This window comes from Phocoena phocoena, chromosome 11, assembly GCF_963924675.1.
Source record: "Phocoena phocoena chromosome 11, mPhoPho1.1, whole genome shotgun sequence".
NCBI lineage: Eukaryota > Metazoa > Chordata > Mammalia > Artiodactyla > Phocoenidae > Phocoena > Phocoena phocoena.
The window spans coordinates 12391291-12412293 of NC_089229.1; the positions used below are offsets into that span (position 1 = coordinate 12391291).

Sequence of the window (21003 nt, forward strand, 5' to 3'; positions counted from 1 at the left end):
TCTCAGTAACAATAATAAATATTACCACTTTCTTTTATATAGCATCGGCCACGTGCCAGGCGCTAAGTCCTTTACATTTATTAACGAGTTTAACCTACACAACAACCTCACGGAGGTAGGGATCATTATTATCCCCTAATCACAGGTGAGGAATCCTCCCTACAGAGGCAACGTCACAGAACTAATAAGTCTCCCGTCAATAGGGGGCGAGAGATTCAGGAGATCTGGGCTCTGAGTGAGCCTGTGTCTCTGCCACAGGGCTTGGCCATGCCCTCTACTGAGAAATGAGGGAGACCGAATCAGGTGGTTTCTAAGATCACTTCCAGCTCAGAGTCTGCGACTCCATGCGGTCCATCTGATGCCGGTTGGTGAGGGCGGCCAAGGCCGGCACGTCCTGAAGCTTTGGCCTGGCCTCCTCATGGAGCGGGTTCCTCAGCGTCTAGCCCCAGCCCGGGGGAGGCAGGGCTCCCTGTCCCCCTCCCAGCAAGACGCCCACCCAGCCGCCAAGCCCTTGTGTCCTGGTCCTGGAGAATGGACTTCCAGCCCTTCTCAGGTATCCGTGTCCGCAGCGCCGAGTGAGCCAGGAATGAGACGGCAAGGGCCCAGGCGGCGCGACGTGCGCCGGGGAGGCGACGAGAGAAACATTCGAGGGGCCCATGGACTGCAAAACCACGCAGTCCCTTTAACCCCCCAAACTTTCTCCCTTGATTAGCGACCCCAGCAGTCGCACATTGGCTGAGTCGCGGCCGCCAGGACCCGCCTTCTCTCTTTACCTATTGGTTGCTGTCGGTATCCATCACAAGCCGAGGCTTCTTAGTGGATCTCGGCTTTTGTCAATCAAAGCAGGCGGGCGGCTGGGCGGGGCCAGGTCCCGCAGAGACACTCCAGCCTCGTTCCTCTCCCTGCTTCCCTCAGGTGTGTAACTGGGAACCTGGAGGCGCGCCTGGGGGCCGGTGCCGGGCGCGGAACCCTGCGCTGGGGCTGGGCCGGGCCCCGGGGACTTACCGATGCGCTGTCCCACCGGAGAGCTGAACGGGTTCCCCAGGAGAAAGTCCATCGCCACGGCTGCCGCTGCCGCTGCCACTGCCACCAAGCCGGGGAATCAGCTGACAGCAACCGCCAGCGCCGGACCCGTCACGTGACGCGCCGGACGGTCCTCGAGGAGGCGCGGCTGGGGCGGGGCGGAGGGAGTCTGGAGCCGGCCGCAGGCCCCGCCCCTGACGTGGAGGGTCGGCGCCTCGAGGCTGAGGGCGATGACCTCACTGCGGTTTACTCGGCGTCGGTGGACGTCACGCACGACGTCGGACGGCTGCGGGCCTGGGGCGCTTGGGTCTAAGCCACATCCTTCACGTCTTTGTAAGGATTAGGGGCGTTGTCTTTGATCTCTACACACCCAGAAAACCCAGTCTCAGACCAGGGAAATGACTTGGGTAAGGTTACCCAGCAAGCTGAGACTCCAGCTCTCGCTCTTAGTTTTAGCCTCTAGGACCTCACCATGCCTACACACCCACTGCTGGGTTTGACAGCCTCTCTGGCCTGTTGTCTCCCTGCCCAGAGAAGACTCTTCCTATTTGAGATCAAGGTCTCCCAGCTGCAAAATGTATCCTCTTTGCAGCCCAGATTCCGTTACCTCAAAATAGGACGGAAGAGCCAAGGGTTTTGCGACACCTTGACACTGAGAGCCAACTCAGTGAATTGCAGCTAGGGACGGGCTAGAGCCCAGGGTGGCAGAAAGCACACAGATGTCACGAGTGGGTCCTGGGACCCATCTCAGCCATTCATTTACTGTGTGATTCAAACAGCGGGCTTCCATTTTCTCTGGATTCTGGAATTAGGTCAAGGACGTTTCTTTTTTAGGTCACTGGCTCCATTGAGAAAGTGTAGAAAGCAGCGGAGCCTTTCTGAAGAAAAAAGGCAGAGATACAATTTGACCTCAGGGAGTTTCTGGGGTCCCTGAGGTGCAGCAGTGGACCCCAAGCTAAGAATTAAGAATCTCAAAGGCTCTTCGCAGCTTTGTAATTCTAATATCTTCAACCTTCTCGTGTGCTGTGTTTCAGCTATGTCATCTACTCATTAGATACCAATATTAGATCTATTGGTTATTTTTTTTTGCTTCTAATGACATGCACTCCAAAAGATACAATAACCACTGCTTTGGTAGTTTGGGTTACTGCAGGATGCTTCAGTATTTTTTGGGCATATCTGTGAATTTTAAATTTGAAAGGCTAGTAAATTGCAGAAATTTAGGACGATAGAAAACCTGAATTAGAACTTAATCACTTCCGTTAATCTGAGCAGTCATAGGGGCTGACATCTTTACCGTACAACAATAAAAGCTTTACGGACGTCATGTACTTCTGTGCTTTGAAGTGTTTTAATAATGCTCATGAGACCTGTTAATACGTGCCCATACCCCCGGTAGTCTAGATGCTCTTTGAGGGCTGGGATGCTATGTCCGCTCCTCTCACTGTTGCGCAGCACAGTGACTAACGCATGAAAATCGAAATCAATCTACCTTTCTGTAATGGATTTGGATTATAAGGGGAGATGTACACTTAAGATGATCTTCATGTCAGGTACCTTCCATGTTTTTCTTCATTTAAACATATTGCTTGGTTGTATGGAATATGTTTAGCATGATTTTCCATTGGATTCTTCCATTAACAACCTTTAACATCCTCATGTTGGGTGGTGATTTAACCAGAAGTTCTTGCCTTCTTGCACCACTCTGGTTTAAAGTGATTATGGGCAGGGCTTTCCTGGTGGCGCAGCCGATGCAGGGGACACGGGGGTCCGGGAGGATCCCACATGCCGCGGAGCGGCTGGGCCCGTGAGCCATGGCTGCTGAGCCTGCGCGTCCGGAGCCTGTGCTCCGCAACCGGAGAGGCCACAGCAGTGAGAGGCCCGCGTACCGCAAAAAGGCAGATTAAAGTGATTATGGGCAGATCTTGGCTTTCTGCCAAGAATAAAAAAGCCATGTTTTATCCTTCGTGGTAAGAAACCATATACCCCCAAACAGGGAATGAAATCATAGCTCTATGTAAACAGAAAGCTATTTAGCTATTATATTAGAAATGGAAGTGTGTGGATTTTGTCAATACAATAGATAGGAATGTAAATTGCAAACATTAAATGTAGTACAGCACTAATTAAAACTATGTGTTCAAAGTGTTTCCTAACAGGAACAAACTCATTTAGTAAAAAGTCTGTTTTAATTTAATTTTTCCTTTTAAGTGTTTTAGCAATATCAATATCAAAATGCCAGACGCAAGAGGGAGGAGATATGGGGATATATGTATATGTATAGCTGATTCCCTTTGTTATAAAGCAGAAACTAACGCACCATTGTAAAGCAATTATACTCCAATAAAGATGTTAAAAATAAAAAAATCTAATGCCTTCCTAAGGATAAAAATGTTTAAGTCCTTTAAAATGGACATATTGCATAAATGTAACATAATTATATCCTTTAAGTACTTTTAGACAAAAAAATCAAGATACTTTGCCTCCAAAGCTTAAAGACAACAGGATGACAAGAAAAGTGAGGTCTGTATAGTAAAATCCAGCTAGGACAAAAGGACATTTGAACAATGAAAAGGTCTGACAGTTTTCCTACAATCACATTTGCTCAGGACTGCATATAATGGGGAAGGATTCTGATGAATTACATACACAATTTAACTTTGAAAGTGGCCTGGGGTTGAAGAGAGCCTCAGCTTTGGGGTCAACTGTACCAGTGTGTTTATTCTGGCTTTGCCATTTACGTAGCTGTATAAACTCAGGAAAAGTACTTTCCTGCATCTGTCTCCTCATTTGTAAAGGGGGATAATATTCATAAGGCCTTGGGGAGGATTAAGTGTGATAAAATATGCCAATCACTCTAGTCGTTCAGTAATATAGCTGTCTCTTTTTTGCTGCCTCTCCATAAGAAGTGAGCCTTTCAACCAATCATAGTATTTTGCTATTTATGACTGTTAACAACCTTGTGTTTGAATTGAAATTTTTACTTTGAAGGGTCTGATCTCATATATTGAATGTTCACAATACTACTAAACTTCATGTCAGGCTGGCTGGCTTCAAGGCTTGTAGACAGGGAAGTGACATTAACACTATTTTACAGATCAGGCTGCAGATGCCCATAAAGATTAAGTGACCTATCCAGTCCAACGTCACTCAGTAAGGACAGTACTGAAACACATGGTTTAGCACAAGATTTGGATGTGATTCTTATACAAGACTCATAGGTATTTCTTGAGTTAGGCCAACAATGTAGTGTACAGACAATTTCATTTGCCAATGAATAGAGCTACGCTTATCAGAGCCACTGGCTTTGCAGTTTGCAAGAGAGAAGATGAGAGTCCGCAACGTAAAAGTTACTAGAAACAGAGCAAGATGTTTGTTAGGAAGATGGCTATGATCAGAAACTTGACCTCTATTCCAAACGGATTTTTTTTTAAAGAAAATTATGGTAGGATATAGTGTGAAAGACAGGTTTAAAATTTCATAGCAACTTTCGTTAGCAACAGGGAAAAGATAGCTGACACTGGACTACAAATATTAAAAATGTGATTTTTAATAATATAAGTACAAAATTTTATTTCTTTATACAACTGTAATGGGATTTGGATCAAACAGCTAGAATTTATTTAAAAAACAAAATAAAACAATGATATAAAAATTTCAAGAAGGTCTGAATCCAAAGTTTTTCCTCTAATAGTACCAAATACCACAAGGAACAGATTATTATACAAATGTGTACAAATTTTAAATACAAATACAATAGGTTTGGATTTTAAAGGAAAACGAACAAACAAAAAGCAGGTCCTCGTCAGGACTTCATTAATGTGTACAAATGACAATGGTAGGACTGACTTCTTTCCGTACTAATCCACGTCTCCGAGGCCCTTCCTTGATACCCTGTGTCAAACAGAAAACTGACATGGGTACAGAGGAGGCGTGGGATAGGTGCTAACACACAAAATTAAACCAGGATTTCTGCTCTTCGTGATTTTGGTTCCCAAGAATTCCTGTTTCCCAGTTAAATTTCAAAACTGCTCTGAGGTGAGAAAGGCATTAAGCAGCCAGAATACCTTTAAGAAACACAGCCCTGTGACCACACTGGTGGCAAAAAAGGAAAGAATTAAATAGGATGCAGCAGAATTAAATAGGCTGGCGGCACTGTCCTCAAAGATCTACTTTGATGCTGCAGTGCTCTGTCCAGGCCAAGGGAAGAAAGCAGTCACCTCAGAGCTTGGTTTTGACATGGACTCTCAAACCGAATTTAAAAACAACGCTGAAGTGCTCAACTGTTTTCTCTGGAACTGGGAAGCAAAAGCCTGGTTCTCTGGAAATAAGGGCAGCTGGGAATGGTAACATTCCTTTTTATTTACTTTCTTGACATTATTCATTTTTAAAGAACTAGAATCCCAACATAATGATTCCTTTTTGAGGCACGATACCTTAAAGTGTAGATGATTTGGAGTTTGCAGAGGAGACCAGAGGAAGGAAGGGAGGCAGAAATGACAAATCTGTATCTTCCACATGCTGTTGCTGGTGGAGGCTCTTGTTTTTAAATTATATATACAGAAATTTACAGGATAAATTAAAATCTAAGAGAGTTTTAAGAGTTAAATACACATAATTAAACACACATTCACACACGCACATAAATAACCCTACATGAGAACAGAGTACTTTTTTCGCAATTTGCTTATGTGTGGAATGCAGAACGCTGTGTATCTGCCCAGCAGGGGAGCCAATGAGATGAACCCAGGAATCAGCCTGGGCAAAGCTCACCTTCCACACCCACCAAGCAGCTAAGCAGCGATCTGTGAGCTAAGCTGACGAGGCCAATGTAGATACCAGCTCTTAGTTCTGCAGACCAAATGCTCTGGGTCAGCTCACAATACAGGCCATTCAACTGGTGGCACTGACAGCTTTACCCTCTCCAGGGCTCACAAATCTCCTTGGCTCCGGCTGAGGCTGCCAATGGTACCGATGACTACAATAAGTTTTGCGACACGGACACTGGTAGAGCAGGAATTGGAATGAACCCCCTACTAAGTTCACTTAAGCCATCGCAATAACTTTCAGATGGGAACGATGTTATCACTTCCCACCTAGGTCACTTCAAGTTGAAAAGCTTTGTACTTTCAGTTAACTGACATCTTCCCATAATCTTTCCCATTACATTTCAGACTGTAAGACAGGTAAGGCAAATGGTCAGTGATGGGTCTGGAGGTACAACTGAGTTTGGAAAAAAATCACATTTTAGCTGACCTTAAAGCGATGCACTTGGCATCCAGAACAAGCCCCCAGCCCCCAAGTTACACTGATTTTTAAGGCAGATTTATCCACCACAGTAGAAGAATCCCAAGCCCATATTCACGCCAAGGTTTCCTCTTGGCTAAACCTTTGCCATTTCATAAAATTATTAAAAGCAAAGTAGTTACAGTCCTATGTATATATTATACATTATATATATATATATATATATATGCATATATATAAAAATTTAAAACCTACACCCAGATGCCAGTGAAGGGATCTGGAACAGTCACATATACACAAGCCAGCAACAGGCAGGATAAGGTTTCTGTCCCAGGAGTCTTTGCTGTCACAGTCCAGGCATGATGTAAGCAATGTTGTCTAGTGTGTTTGACTGCAAAACAAAGGAAAAAGGTTCAGCTGAAGAGTATTTTACCTTAGTTCCCTGAGACATATTTTTTGTTCAAGGGAGAGAGATGAGAAAGAAAATCTAGAGTTAGAGAAAACAGGGAGAGAGAAGATGTCAAGCCGTTGTCTGCTATGCTGGGAGCTTTTCTGCTGACTTCTCCCATTAACCCTAGTAAAATAGAGGCAGGAGACTCCTGTACTTTCTTTGTCTCTGGAAGAGAAAATAGGCAACACAGGAGGTGCAGTACCTTAAGGGCTACAACGCTTCTCTCCAAAGGAGAGAAATCTTAGGAAACGGCGTGTTCGCTGTTTCACTGAAAGCCTGGCAGGCATTCAACACTCAGTGTCATGTTCATGGGGCGACAGCCTATGGCAACGCTGTATCCAGGAAGCCTTATGGGCTTGTGCTTGACAGGGCTCATTAAGGCAGGGCCTCTCTGGCTCCCAAGGGGTCTGGCCCCCAAAATCCCAGGAAACAAGGAAACTCACCAAGACCTGTTTGGGACAGCCATTCAACTCAGGTAGTTGTGTGGTCAGACATGCCAAGGGGCCAAGCGCACAGATGATGGAATCCAGAAGCACTGACAAACTGCCGGACACAGCAACCATGCCCTGAAAAGGAGAGCGTGACAGGAGAGGACTGAAGCTTGACTCACACTCCTGAGGCTCCCTCCAGGCTCTGGGTGAGTTCCTTGCATGGTTCTTTAAGTCCTGGGTGGTTCTATGAAATTGTGGCAGAAATGGAAGGTCTCTGCTTTGATAAGAATACATTCCCAGGTTTCCTTTCTATATTCCTAATCCACTGTACCCTCTGTGAGACCTTAGGTTAGTCACTTAGGAACAGTAGGAAAAAACCCCAAAATACCTATACCGAAAAATCGTAAAAAATGCCTCATCTATTCTGGAGACCTGCTGGGAGGATTTGTGGAGATCATGTATGCAAAAGTATTTTTCTTATGAACTCCGCAAATATAGCTCAAATGTGATAACCATGAGAATTCTACACATTAACATTTAACACAAACACACACACACACACACACACACACACACACACACACACTTCTCCACATATGTGGCTTTTTTGATAGTGGATGATACCACTTTTCTGTTCTTTTTAAAATTTAACTTATAAAATGCATATTGTTTATATCTCTGTGATTCAAAGACATAGCAAATAAGATTGCTTGCTACAAATAATGCTGCCCAGCTCTTGTATAATCTGCTTCAACCAGAAGTACCGTGAGGGTATGTCACCTAGGAAGGCAGCACAGAAGCGTCCTTCAGAGAATGAGCTCTGGGCTTGAGATGCGGGGTTGAGAAACTGGCTATATCCCACTCACCGAGAGGGGCAAGCGGCTTTCTATGCTGTGCCTGAAAAACAGTACTGACAGCATCTGTAGCACGGAGTGGCTTAAGTGAGACAACAGACATCAAGTACCTGGGGTGGTGCCTGGCACCTGGGAAGTGCTCAGAAAGTATCAATAATGATTACTGCTATTACCAACATCTTCATCTCCAAAACTGCCTTTCTGGCTGCCTGCTAGGGCTTTCATTTTGGATATTTCTCAATCTCAACATACGGTAAAGAGAAATAACCTACCCTTCCTCCTAGCATCCCTTCCTCTGCTAAAATCACCACCATTCACACATCTGCCCAGTCTCAAGGCCCTGCCACCATTGACTTTTCTTTCCCTTCATTCTCCTTGTCCAATGTCTCCCCCAACTTCCGAGGCAGGCAGCAAAGGGTTAAAGGCATGGATCCTGAGGTCATGCCACCAAACTCAAGGCTCTGTTTCAGCACTTATGGGCTAAACTCTAGAGAAAGTTCCTTAACCTAAGTCTGTTTTTCCTTTTCTAAAATAAGGGAACACAAATTTTGTTTCACAAAGTTGCAGTGTGAATTAAAGGAAAGGATCCATGTACAGCACTCTGAACCAAAGCTGCCTGAGTGAGCATTCAGCGGAAGACAGCAATTAGGAATATTATTCCATACTTTTGCCCTACAATTAATGACAGCTAATATTTTATGTTTGACTCTCCCAATAAGCAACCTGAGAGTAGGAACCAAGTCATACTCATTTTTATATCCTTCCAATAAATACTGGGGTTCTACACAGAGTAAGCTCTCAATAAATATTTGTTAAATTCAAATCTCTGTCATGTCTAGTCTAGATTATTGTTATAACTTTTCCCTAATTCTGGTCACTTTTCACTCCCAATCTAAAATAGAAGATATTCTCAGTGAAAACCAAATGAGAGCTCTGATCATTCCTCCCTACTCAAAAAATTCCAGTAGTTCCTGAGCAGTCATTTCCCTCTGTAGTTTGGACTATGCCCTTAATATTCAGCCTTCCTCTACCCTATGCATTGGATCTTCTAGTTTTTCATCATTTTAGCAATAAACCCCTTTGGAAATAAAATGTTAAGTGGAACCCCAATATATAAAACAGCTAAAAGATCTGGTTGAAGTGGGAATGGGGGGTCTAGAGTCCCACTGGGTCTCTTTTGGCCCATCTCTGCAGAAAACTCCAGGGCCGAGAAGCAGATGTTCTCTTGGTTTACGATGTCTCTCTCCAACAGCTCCGTGATACCAAGTCCTGCTTATCCTTCCAGGTCCCGCTGGAACCCCACATCCCCTTCACGGAGCCTCTCCTGACCCCCTAACTCTCTGCTCTTGAGCGCTACTGTAACTGCTTCAGGTGGCACAAAGCCGCAGAATGAGAGCAGGCTGAGAAGTGGGGCAAGCTGTGCTCGGTCACAGCGAGTTGTGTAAACTTGTCATAATGGTCACTTAATTTCATTAGGTTTCAGGTATTCAGTCTTTAAATGAGCAAACTGTATAAATTAGTGTTCTTTAAAGTGTAGTACGTTTACTAATTTCAAGTGGCGTAGAGGTGAACATTAATTATTTGATATAAATCCATTTTGAGATATATTAGAAAAAAGATTAGAGTATCTCACTTGTGATATCGAGGACATCATTGTGAAATCATGGATAAATTTATTTAAATAAAAATATAAATAAATCAGGAGCTTGGGATGAACATACACACACTACTATATATGACAGATAACCAACAAGGACCTACTGTATAGCACAGGGAGCTCTACTTAATATTCTGGGATAACCTATATGAGAAAAGAATCTAAAAAAGAATGAATATACATTTATGTGTAACTGAATCACTTTGCTGTGCACCTGAAACTAACACAACATTGTAAATCAACTATACCCCAATAAAATTAAAAAAATACAAAGTAAATAACAGTATAAAGTGGTATGTGGAAATGGCAAAATTGTGAAGATATACACAAATGATTAAAGTCTGGGAAAAAGTGGAGTATAGGGGGAATGGGGAATTACTGCTGATGTATATGGGGTCTCTTTCGGGGGTAATGAAAATGATCTGGAATAGACAGTAGTAATGGAGCCACAAATCTGTGAATATACTAAAAGCCACTAAATTCTACATTTTAAAAGGGTAAACTTTATGGTATGTGAATTATATCATAATAAGACTGTTCCTTATGTTAAAATAAAAGAGGACTAGAGATTCTGCAACATTCTTTCCCTTTTCTGGTCAATATGTATATGTAACTCTCCCACAGCAACCGCTCACAGAAGCTGGCTTGTTTTATTTGCTAATTATTTATCTATTCTATCTTTCCAATTAGATTGTAAGTTTCCTGAGAATACGAAATCATCATAATTTCTACTCCTCCCAGTTTTTGGAATAATGCCTAAGTACTCAACAAGTATTTGTTAAACTCAATGGAAACGTCAGGGGAAATCTGGAATATGGAAGGTGAAAAACACAAATCATTTAAAATTTTAACTTTTTAGGAAATGTAAGAATGTCTAAATATGAAAAAATAAATAAGGATCCCAGAATATTTTATTCTGGAAATATCTATATCCATTCAAATATCTGGGCCTACAAGAAAGCAGCTGTTTTGACACCTACTAAATTTTGAGAAACTAGCCAAAGAACTTAGACAAAGCTTCATCTCTTGTGGCCTTTTATTTGTTGAATAATAATTCAACTTCCACATAAAAGCAAGTGAGTAGCTTTATATCCCTACACTGATTTCTCAGCTTAAAGATGGCTTTAGTAATTCAGACTGATTTCTTTGCTGAAATGTCCTATTAGGACCCAGTGGAAAACTGAAATACTACACTACTTACTGAGTTAGCCAGGGAGAAATATGATTAGAAATTGAATATGGTAATAGAAATGGAACATGACAGCTTTGCAGGTTAAGTGATTTTGAAATTGAAGCTTAAAAGGACACAGATCTCCTTAGGGTACATAGGACTGTATGATTCAAGTGCAGAGAAATGAAGAGCTTGAGAACCTCAATCTCCCAGTTGCTACCTACTTTCAAAGCAGTAGAGGAACACTTAATCCCCTGTACAGTCTAATCTGTCTATTGAAAACCTTGCTGGAAATGCATAGAAAAATCCAAACTCTCTTAGAAATAAAAACGATCAAAGCTTCCATGGGATTTGTACTCATTTTTCCCATTGCATTTTTAAAAAATAAAAATGAATTACAGGATTATATGTCAATTGTATCTCTGTAAAACTGGGGAAAAAAAAGTTACAGGGTAGTCTAATTTCCTTTTGTGCCATTGTTTCAATAGGACGGTATTAGTGTAAACTTTGAGAGCCAGTAGGTAGATTCCAAATCTCTAGATGTTTCTATTACCATCTCTCTTCTCTATCACCGTATCCTGAGCACCTGGCATAACCCAGCATACAGTAGTTGCTCAATGAATGTATGTGGAATGAGTAAGTGGATTCAAATTATAAAAGCAACTGGAGTCATGCTGCTGGCAGTGCCCTCACCTCGGTTTCCTGCAGGCGGTGTCCAATGAGGCTCAGGGACTCTCCCAACAGCTGGAGATGAGCAGCCACGTCGATGGGCTCTGTCTCAGGGGCTTTGGCTGGCGAGGCGGGTAACAGCATGGTGGTGGGTGGGGATTTCTTTTGGGGTGACAGTACTCCTGCAGAGGAAGCTGAGAACAGAGACAAAATAGAGAAAGCTTGCCAATATTCTTCCAGATTTTTCCTTTTTATGAGCTCTACCAGGCATTAACAAAATTATGGACTGTGGGCCAAATCTGGCTCATGACTTGTTTTTATATTGGCCTGTGAGCTAAGAATTATTTTAGATTTTTAAATGGTTGTTGTAGAAAAAACAAAGAGGAATACGTGACAGAGAATGCATATGGCCCTCAGACTTAAAATATTTACTCTCAGGGACTTCCCTGGTGGCACAGCAGTTAAGACTCCAAGCTCATGCAGGGGGCTCAGGTTTGATCCCTGGTCAGGGAACTAGATCCCACATGCATGCCACAACTAAGAGTTCGCATGCCGCAACTAATGAGCCCAAGAGCTGCAACTAAGACCCAGTGCAACCGAATAAAAAAAAAAAAAAAATTAAATAATAATAAAAAAATAAAATATTTACTCTCTGGCCCTTTACAGGAGAGCTTGCTGACTTCTGACTTAACATTTCTAGGGCTTCCCTGGTGGCGCAGTGGTTGAGAGCGCGCCCGGAGCCTGTGCTCCGCAGCAGGAGAGGCCACAACAGTGAGAGGCCCACGTACCGCAAAAAACCCCACAACATTTTCTAAATTTTTTTGGCAACCCTTAATATTTAGTAATAATATCTGGATATCAAGATCTGCTTCTAATATAGGCTCTTCTCCCCATTTCTTAGTGAGGAAGCAAAATTCACAGTGCTCTAGGGAAAAGAATGAAAAGAGGAGAGGGATGTGGTCACTACCTTTCACTTTCATGGAACCCTCTGAGCTGGATGCTTTTCTTTTCACAGTTGTAGCTTCTGCTTTGTTCTGTTTGTGTTGCAGATACTGAGCTTTTTGTTTCCAAATCTGCAATCAGATCAGGGCAAACAAATTTAAAAGGGCAAAAAAGTAAAAGGGAAAGCAGTCATGGAAGAGGAGAATGAAGAAAAGAAAGGGAACAGTGGAGGGGAGCAGACAGAGGGTTACTGTTAACTTTTAAGCTGGAGGGTCAGTGAACAGGCTTCAGATAGCGGTGACAGTAGCATCTTAGGAGAGGACCACGAATACCCCCCAGTGCTAATGGTCACATTGCAGCATTGATTCTGCGATCACTCTAAGGTTGAAATGTAAAATCATAGAGGAAACATCTGGCTCATCCTCATGTCCACGTGGTTTAAATATTTCTTCTAACCTCCCGGTTGGAAACCCTAATACTAGGATAACAATGACACGGAAAACAGAAACTAAAGATAATTGACCTGGGTGAAAAATATATGTTGTTTTCACCCAGACAAGCTGTACTTTAAAAAAGCAAGATGGTAATTCTAATGCCTAGACTACCTTCGTATCATCTAATTGGAAAGTGACTGTGATTCAAATATGACTATTTATCGTTGTCTTATTAGCTTTTTGACAGGAAGGTTTATTATTTGGTAATGGTTGATGAGGATGATGACCTGGAACCTACTTACCTAGTAAACATTGCCCCACGTTTTTATTATTTGCTGTGACTATCAGGTGGACCACTTTCCTCAGTTCTCAGACCACAGCTGACTAGTAGGTGTTTGTGGTCAAGGCCTCTGACTTTAGATTCTCTTTTAACACGACTCATTGCCCAAGTTACGTCATCTTTTGGCTCAAATGTCAGGTTGTTGGGAAAAAATTAGATGAGGTTAGAAGACAGCCTCCCTGCAGCTAAATCCTCATGTAGAGTGAACTGGCACCAACTACTTTACTGCCCTCTGCTAAACCATTTTCCACCGATTTGTAATTTTTTTTCTATGTTCAGTGTTGTTTGGGACGGTGTGTCGGAGGATCACACATTTTGGAAGGCATAAAGCAATGAAAAATGTGTCCGTAGTAAACTGTACTCACCAGTTTGTCCTTCTCTGGCAACTGCTTCCACACCTCAGCCAGTTTTTTGCTCAGTTCCCCAAAATCTAGCATAAAAGAGTAAAAAAAAAAAAAAACAGGAACAACCCAAAACAGTAAAGGTTTAACCATAAACAAAACAGACGACTGATAGAAGCAAAAACTAGGAAAAGGGTCTTGAAGATCAGATTTAAATAGCACAAGAGTCTTTCAGAAAACCAAACCAAACCCCATCACTTTCCTTGATTCTTTTCTGGAAGGAAGGGGCTGTTTTGGTGGCCGTGAGACAGGCTCAAATTCTCACATGTCTACTCTCTAAGGACTTATTCCTTAAGCATCTTTCTGGTGTCTTTTAATTTGATTCCACGGAACAGGGCTTATCTACTTAAGTTAGAGAAAATATGTTATGGAGAATTTGACTGATTAAGAGATGTTAGAGTTTTACCGAATTTCTGAGAGCTCAGAGACAAAGAAGAACTTCCTTAGAGCAGCTCGGAAGCGATCTTCCAGACGTGTAATGCTGTGCTTCCACACGTAGAGCGAGGTCGTGCTTTATAAAGCACATCTGTGTCTTTCACGGTGCTTCAGTGTGCCTCGCAACAACCCTGGTGAGCAGGTTGGGAAGCTAGTTCACACACCGGACAAATGAGATGCGCAGAGAGTGCGCGACTTGTCTCAGGCCTGAGGTGTAGTGTGCTTCTCACCTCACTCACTTCCATATAGAGACAAATATGAACAATGTAATACGTCATCTCACTCCGACTCTATACTGAGGGCAGTTTAAGGAAAAGGTCAACTGTAGAACCTTGGAAAGAAACAACTGCGTATTTATGTACTGTGCTTTATGGACGGGGTGAACTAAGACAAAATCTACAGTGACTTGCACAACTGAGGAAAGAAATGAGATTTGTGTTCTTTTCATACTATGGGAATAAGTTTGCCGGCTGACTGGATTAACTGCACTGCTTCAGGGACACAGATGGAAAGTAAAAGCACTAAAGATGAGAAATGTTCTTACCTATGCCTGGATGGTCGGCCACAATGGTTACACGATACTCCTTACAGAACACCTGGTAGGCCGACATGTTCTTCTTTTTTGGCTGGTACCACATAAAAATAGAACAGGGTAAGACTTAATTAGAACACACGTTGAGCAACCTTGCATCTATGGGAACAAAACAAAAAAGATACCTGCACTTTTTCATCAAGAGTGCTAAATTACTAACCAGCTTTCCTAAACACGATAATTAATTTTTAATCCATGTTACTTATGACTCAGAGATGAGTATCAGTTTTACTTTAGAAGGTAAAAACCACATGCTAATTTTAGATTTTTCAGGTTGTTGCAGCTACTTGATAATTATTTGTAACGCTCTTCATCCTTTCTACAAATATTACATATTTCGGTTAGAATTAAGTGCTAAGAACATCTTTACCTCTCCTTGTGTGTCTAGTTTTCATCTTCTTTGAAAATAAGAACCACATAATTTCCCTTTGCTTTGGGGCCAGAAAATCAAGAGCTAAATTTTGTTCATATTGTTCCTCTGGTTTTGATTTCTAATCTTAAAATTTTCCTGATCCTGCTTTGACTGTCACTTGTAGTTTATCGTTATTTTATTATTCACATTCTTGTGGTCCAAGGTGAGAAGCAAATAACTGAAGACAATTCTTTGGTACTTAACGTAAGATGAACCTCTTTCACCTCAACAAACTGCTTTGTACTACCTGAAATATGTTTATTCTTCACTTACGACAATTCCAAAGGCAATGCATGATTTTTGAGAAACAAAAACAAAATGAGCTTTTAAAACCAGTTCAATGAGGGATATATAAAACAAAAGATACTATATATTACTATGCATCCCATTTTACAATTATCCATAGACTCAGGAGAAAAGAGTTTTCCTACCTGAAAAGGTGCATTAGATAGCACCTGTTCAAATCTCTCATTTTGAGGATGAGAAAGGAAACTTAGAAAAATAGTGACTTCCCTGGGTCCTGCAGCTATGCCAGTTATAACACGAGAATGGCTATAGCCTAGCCTGACCTCCAGGGCTATGCATTATGGGCCAAAGAAAAAAAATATGTTGTAACAGAAAAAATTACTTTTCAAAAGAAAAGATTATCCCTTTGTAACCATTATCTAATAAACTGAGATGTCTTCAGTCTGGCTCTCCTTACAACCTCATCTGTAAGTATCAAAACATAATAATCAGTCCTCCATCGCCTCCCAAGATAGTCCTTTCTGGTCCTGCACTTATAATGACATAAACGGTTGGTTGGTGCTTTAAAAGCTACCGGAAACTTCTGTTTGCCTCAAGAATCTGATTTTACAACCAAAACAAACCAACAAACAACACAGTCCTGTCTCGTGACTTCAGAGTTGCACCTTGTTTTTAAATGAAGCCTGATCACACACTTTATTCACCTTAGTTCTTTTTTTAAAAAAATTTATTTATTTATTTTTGGCTGCATTGGGTCTTCGTTGCTGCACGCGGGCTTTCTCTAGTTGCAGCGAGCGGGGGCTACTCTTCATTGCGGTGCACGGGCTTCTCACTGCGGTGGCTCCTCTTGCTGCAGAGCACGGGCTCAAGGTGTGCAGGCTTCAGTAGCTGTGGCACGTGGGCTCAGTAGTTGTGGCTCGTGGGCTCTAGCGCGCAGGCTCAGTAGTTGTGGCGCACGGGCTTAGCTGCTCCACGGCATGTGGGATCTTCTTGGAACAGGGCTTGAACCCGTGTCCCCTGAACTGGCAGGCGGATTCTTAACCACTGCATCACCAGGGAAGCCCTCACCTTAGTTCTTAATGTTGTTTTCATAAAACAACTATCCTCAAAGGCCAAAGACTAGCCAAAACTTATGACAGTAAAAAAGCTGTGTGATGTCTCAGACTTTAATTCCGAAAGGAATGCTGAAACCATTTTTGAAGAATGGAAACCCTGAAACGTCTTCCAAAGTAAACTGCTTTGAATGAGATAGCGCTTCTTTGGCTACGAAAATTATGCCATGTTTGTTATAAATTTAGCTTCAAAAATTTTAGACTAATCTTTTAAAAACAGCTTATTCATAGGCCTGACATTTGGCCATAAAATAAAACTTGCAAGGAGTTTTAACAATGTTTTCTCAAACATGATATAAGACTATGAAAAGTCAATGCTCTCTATTCCACAAGGCTATCTACAGCTATAACATAAAATTGAAACTACCTTTACAAATTTAATCACAACTCTTACCCAATATGTTAGATCCAAATCCACATAGTGAAGAAAGGGGCTCCTCTCATAACTCTTATAAAGGACTTTATTCAATTATGTAGAAAATATACCGGCATTTATTGAGTATCTGTACTGGGTACAGTGAGTAGTTAAGAGGATGAGCTTTTGGAGCCCAGATCTTATTCTAAGGTAGTCAAGCAGCATAAAATAGTGGAAAACATGAAATGTAAAGTTTAAAGGCCCACCATTTTTTCTCACCATTTTAGCTTCACCTTATACTAATTATCTGATCCTGAATAAAACACATGAGAAGTGGATTGCTCTCTGACATGTGATATTTTTTTTAAAAAATTTGTTATTTATTTATTTACTTATTTGGCTGTGTTGGGTCTTAGTTGCAGCACGCGGGATCTTCACTGCCATGTGCGGGATCTTCGTTGCAGCATGCGGGATCTTTTAGTGGTGGCATGCAGGCTCTTTAGCTGCAGCATGTGGGGATCTAGATCCCTGACCAGGGATCAAACCCGGACCCCCTGCATTGGGAATGCGGAGTCTTAGCCACTGGACCACCAGGGAAGTCCCCTGACATGTGATATTAAAAGTATTTCAATGGCAAAGAAAGAGAAACAGAGACTAAAAAGGAGACTGCAAAGGAAAGAGAAAAGAAGTAACCCACCAAAGTAGTCTGCCACTCATTTCTTAATAAATATTTACTGAGCATCCACTATGTGTCAGACATTGGGAATACAGCCAAGAACCAGACACATAACCTAACAGAAAAGACAAATAAATATGTCATAATAAAATGCGACAATATTATAGGGAAACTACTGGGTGTTACAGGAACATGTATTAGGAGCACCTCACAAATTAGGCAATCGAAGAAAGCCTCTGGAGGAAGTGACGTTAAACGTACATTGGAAAGCTGGGTGGAATTAGCCAGGTGAAGAGTGGTTCTAGGCTCTTAGAATGGTAACACTCATCAGAGAGAGAAGTAGATGATCTCAGAGAAGCAGGGAGTGCTTAGAGACGGATGCCTTGTAACCTGTATTAAAGAGTATGGACTCCATTGGAAAGAAGTGATGCAAGTATTTTAAGCAGGAAGTCACATGGTCAGGTTGCACGTTAGGACCATGGAGAATGGACTGGAGCAGAGCAACAGCGGAGGCAAGAAGCCCGATGGGGGTCGGGGGGGCTGCTGCAGGAGTGCCTGAGAGGGATGATGAAGGCCTACAGCCAAGACAGTGGGGTTGGAGAAAGGCAGATAAACTGAAAGGGAGGGAGAAGTGACAGGATTTATCAGAGATAATGTGAAAAAATGGAAAGAGCCTGGGCTTTGGAGGCTGACAGAGCTAGGTTAGAATCCTGACCATACTATTTACTAGTTACACAAACGGCTTCATTTCCCTGAGCTTAGTTTCCCTGTCAGTAAAACTTGGTTAATACCATACCCAGAGGTGGGAATTAATCAGCGTTTGGCACTTCAGTAGGTACTCAGTCATGTTATTTCTGCGGTAGGCAGAATTCCAAGATGGCGCCCAGGATTTCGGCCTCCTGGTGGACACACCCCGTAAAATGCCCTCCCCTTGACTGTGGGCAGGACTGGTGAATATGATGGGGCATCACTCCCGTGATCATGTTATGTTATATGGCAGAAGGGAATCTGCAGATGTAATTAAGGTCCCTAAGTGAGCTGAATCTGAGTGAAACCAAAGGGAGGCTATCCTGAGTGGGCCTGACCGTATCCAGTGAGCCCTTAAAAGAGGTGACACCCAGCAGGAGATACTCTCCTGTTGTTGGCCTCGAACTTGAAGACAACAAGTTGCCTTGAGTTTTACAATTGCAAGGGCCTGAATGCTGTCAACAACCTGGAAGAGGACCTCTAGCCTCAGCTAAGAACCCAGTTCTAGCCAACACCTGGATTCAGTCCTGTGAGAGATGGAGCAGAGAACCCAGTGGAGCCCTGTCTGGACTTCTGATCTACAGAATTGTGGGCTAATAGATGGATAGTTTTGAACTGCTAGATTTGTGGTAATTTGTTATGCCACAATAGGAAAGTTCCTTTCTATTCCCTGTGTATTTTTCAAAATAGAAGTTGTAGCATCCAAAAAGCTAATACAAGATTTTTTAAAAATAGAAATTCTGGTGAGGGAGGATAGAGTGAAATCTTCTGACCTAAATCAGACAAAGAAAATAGCAGCAAGGCCTTTACTTTAAACTTTCGTTTCAGTAGTAAAGGTCCTATTTTTAGCACTCTTCTGGTAAAGTTAGTCATGTTCAGATGCCACACAAGTGAGCTCTGGGTGCTGCATCGCCTTCATTCATTTAGTGCTCTAAATGCTCTAAGTGATCTAATCCTTTCAAATCCCCCTTTACTGGGCCCAAGATAAAATGAGGTTGCATTACAAAGAAAGGCATGAGTTCATATAAGTTCTGTTTGGCTATGAGAGAGAGACAGAGAGAGGGAGATATGGATTGATTAGTCTGTGTGATTCTGCTCTAAGAACCCATTCCTTGGAGTGTGTGTGACAGCATGAGATCTGCTTTCCCCAGGCAGTTCCTGGATGTCTCCCTCAGTGTGTGTAACTTGCTACCCAAGTGTAATTCTGATGTTTGGAGCTGACATAGTTTAAAAAATTATGAAAAAATAAATAAATAAAATTATGGCTCTTTAACATATACCAATGACTTCCCCTGGTGAAGAGAGTAAAATCCAGGTGCACTGGGCTGACATTCTGTTGGACTGAGCAACTGCTGGCCTTCATCGTGGAGCCTTCCTAAGGGATTTTCAAGGGAAACTGACAATTTTCACCTTATGTGCTGACCTTAGAACCTAACCATTGTGCTCTAAGATGCAACTTAGGCCTGTGGATCCAAAGTTTGGAATTCGAACTTAAGGGTTACATTTTTTCCAGGGAACAGACATTTTTCTACATTAATAGTTAGAAATAACACAAATAATGGATGATCTCGAGACATCAAAATATTTCCAAGTGACTCTAAATGCAAGGCTAGTAACTGCACCCTCGACTTTCTAGTGCAAGAAAACAGTGTGGCAAGTGAATCACAGTAGTTACATCTGGAATAACATGGGCTCTCCTTTAACAAAATGTTAATATTTTAAAAACTTGGATACTTTATTACTAGCAGCAAATGACTAGCAACAAATCCACTTAAGTGTGACTCACAAAGTTGTAATTTTTACAGCCAGAACTTCTTTTTAAATGTTTGAGGATACGTGTCAAAATATCAAGACCTTCTAAGAGCAACTTCTTTTTTTTTTTTTTTGCAGTACGCGGGCCTCTCACTGTTGTGGCCTCTCCCGTTGCGGAGCACAGGCTCCGGACGCGCAGGCTCAGTGGCCATGGCTCACGGGTCCAACCGCTCCGCGGCATGTGGGATCCTCCCGGACCGGGGCACAAACCCGTGTCCCCTGCATCGGCAGGCGGACTCTCAACCACTGCGCCACCAGGGAAGCCCTAAGAGCAACTTCTTAATGCCCTGTTTAAAGCAGTCACGCTGAATTCTTCGAGATCATAGAACTCTTTGAGAAACTGATAGAAATCCCTCTTCAAGCCCATCTATGAACCTATAGCTTAGATTTAAGAACCTATTTTAGTTTAAAAACCTATTTTAAAGGATAAAACATCTGGGAATTAAGGCAAAACATCATTTGTGAATCTTCAAAATAAAACTTGGCTTTCTTCTGCTGATGACAGGAACCCAGTCTCTTCACTGATGTTAATACTATGCAGGAGACACTGTTACCAAGGCTTTACCTATAGAAACTCATTTAACCGACCCAGCAACCCCGCCAGGTAAGTTCCATCATTCCTGCCATTTTAAAGGTGAGAAACACAGCCAGAGTCCTTTACCCAGGGAGTGGCAGGGCCACCATCTGATGCTCTTCTGAACTAACTTGACTCAGATCCCTAAATGCGATCTGGCTCAAGGAAAGGGTGACAGAGCAGTAAAGTTTTCTCACCAAAGCTTTTATTTTAACCATTCTGAATGGGAATCTATTTCTGCTCTCCCTCATAATACACCACTGAATATAATGTAAACATTCTTTCTGGGTCCTGTAATCAGAAAAATCTGGGTTCAAATTCCCATGCTGCCACTAAACAGGTGTGCATCCTGGGGCAGGTTATTTCACTTTGAGCTTATTTCTGTGAAATGGACAGGATGATACCTACATCTCATTGGGTTC

General features: G+C 42.2%; 2 protein-coding genes across 2 annotated transcripts in view; both read right to left on the minus strand.

Annotated features, from left to right (window-relative positions):
- TOM1 (target of myb1 membrane trafficking protein) overlaps window positions 1-1122 on the minus strand; it is a 46422-nt gene extending 45300 nt beyond the window's left edge. Inside the window, exon 1 of the mRNA XM_065888330.1 lies at window positions 1006-1122. Coding sequence (XP_065744402.1) covers window positions 1006-1057 — 52 coding nt within the window. The 5' untranslated portion in view covers window positions 1058-1122. The remainder of the gene's footprint in view (window positions 1-1005) is intronic.
- Window positions 1123-6616: 5494 nt separating this feature from the next.
- HMGXB4 (HMG-box containing 4) overlaps window positions 6617-21003 on the minus strand; it is a 29497-nt gene continuing 15110 nt past the window's right edge. Inside the window, exons 6-11 of the mRNA XM_065887338.1 lie at window positions 14600-14681; window positions 13585-13649; window positions 12471-12576; window positions 11528-11697; window positions 7165-7287; window positions 6617-6661 (exon numbers count right to left, since the gene is read on the minus strand). Of these exons, the coding sequence (XP_065743410.1) occupies window positions 6617-6661; window positions 7165-7287; window positions 11528-11697; window positions 12471-12576; window positions 13585-13649; window positions 14600-14681 (591 nt within the window). The remainder of the gene's footprint in view (window positions 6662-7164; window positions 7288-11527; window positions 11698-12470; window positions 12577-13584; window positions 13650-14599; window positions 14682-21003) is intronic.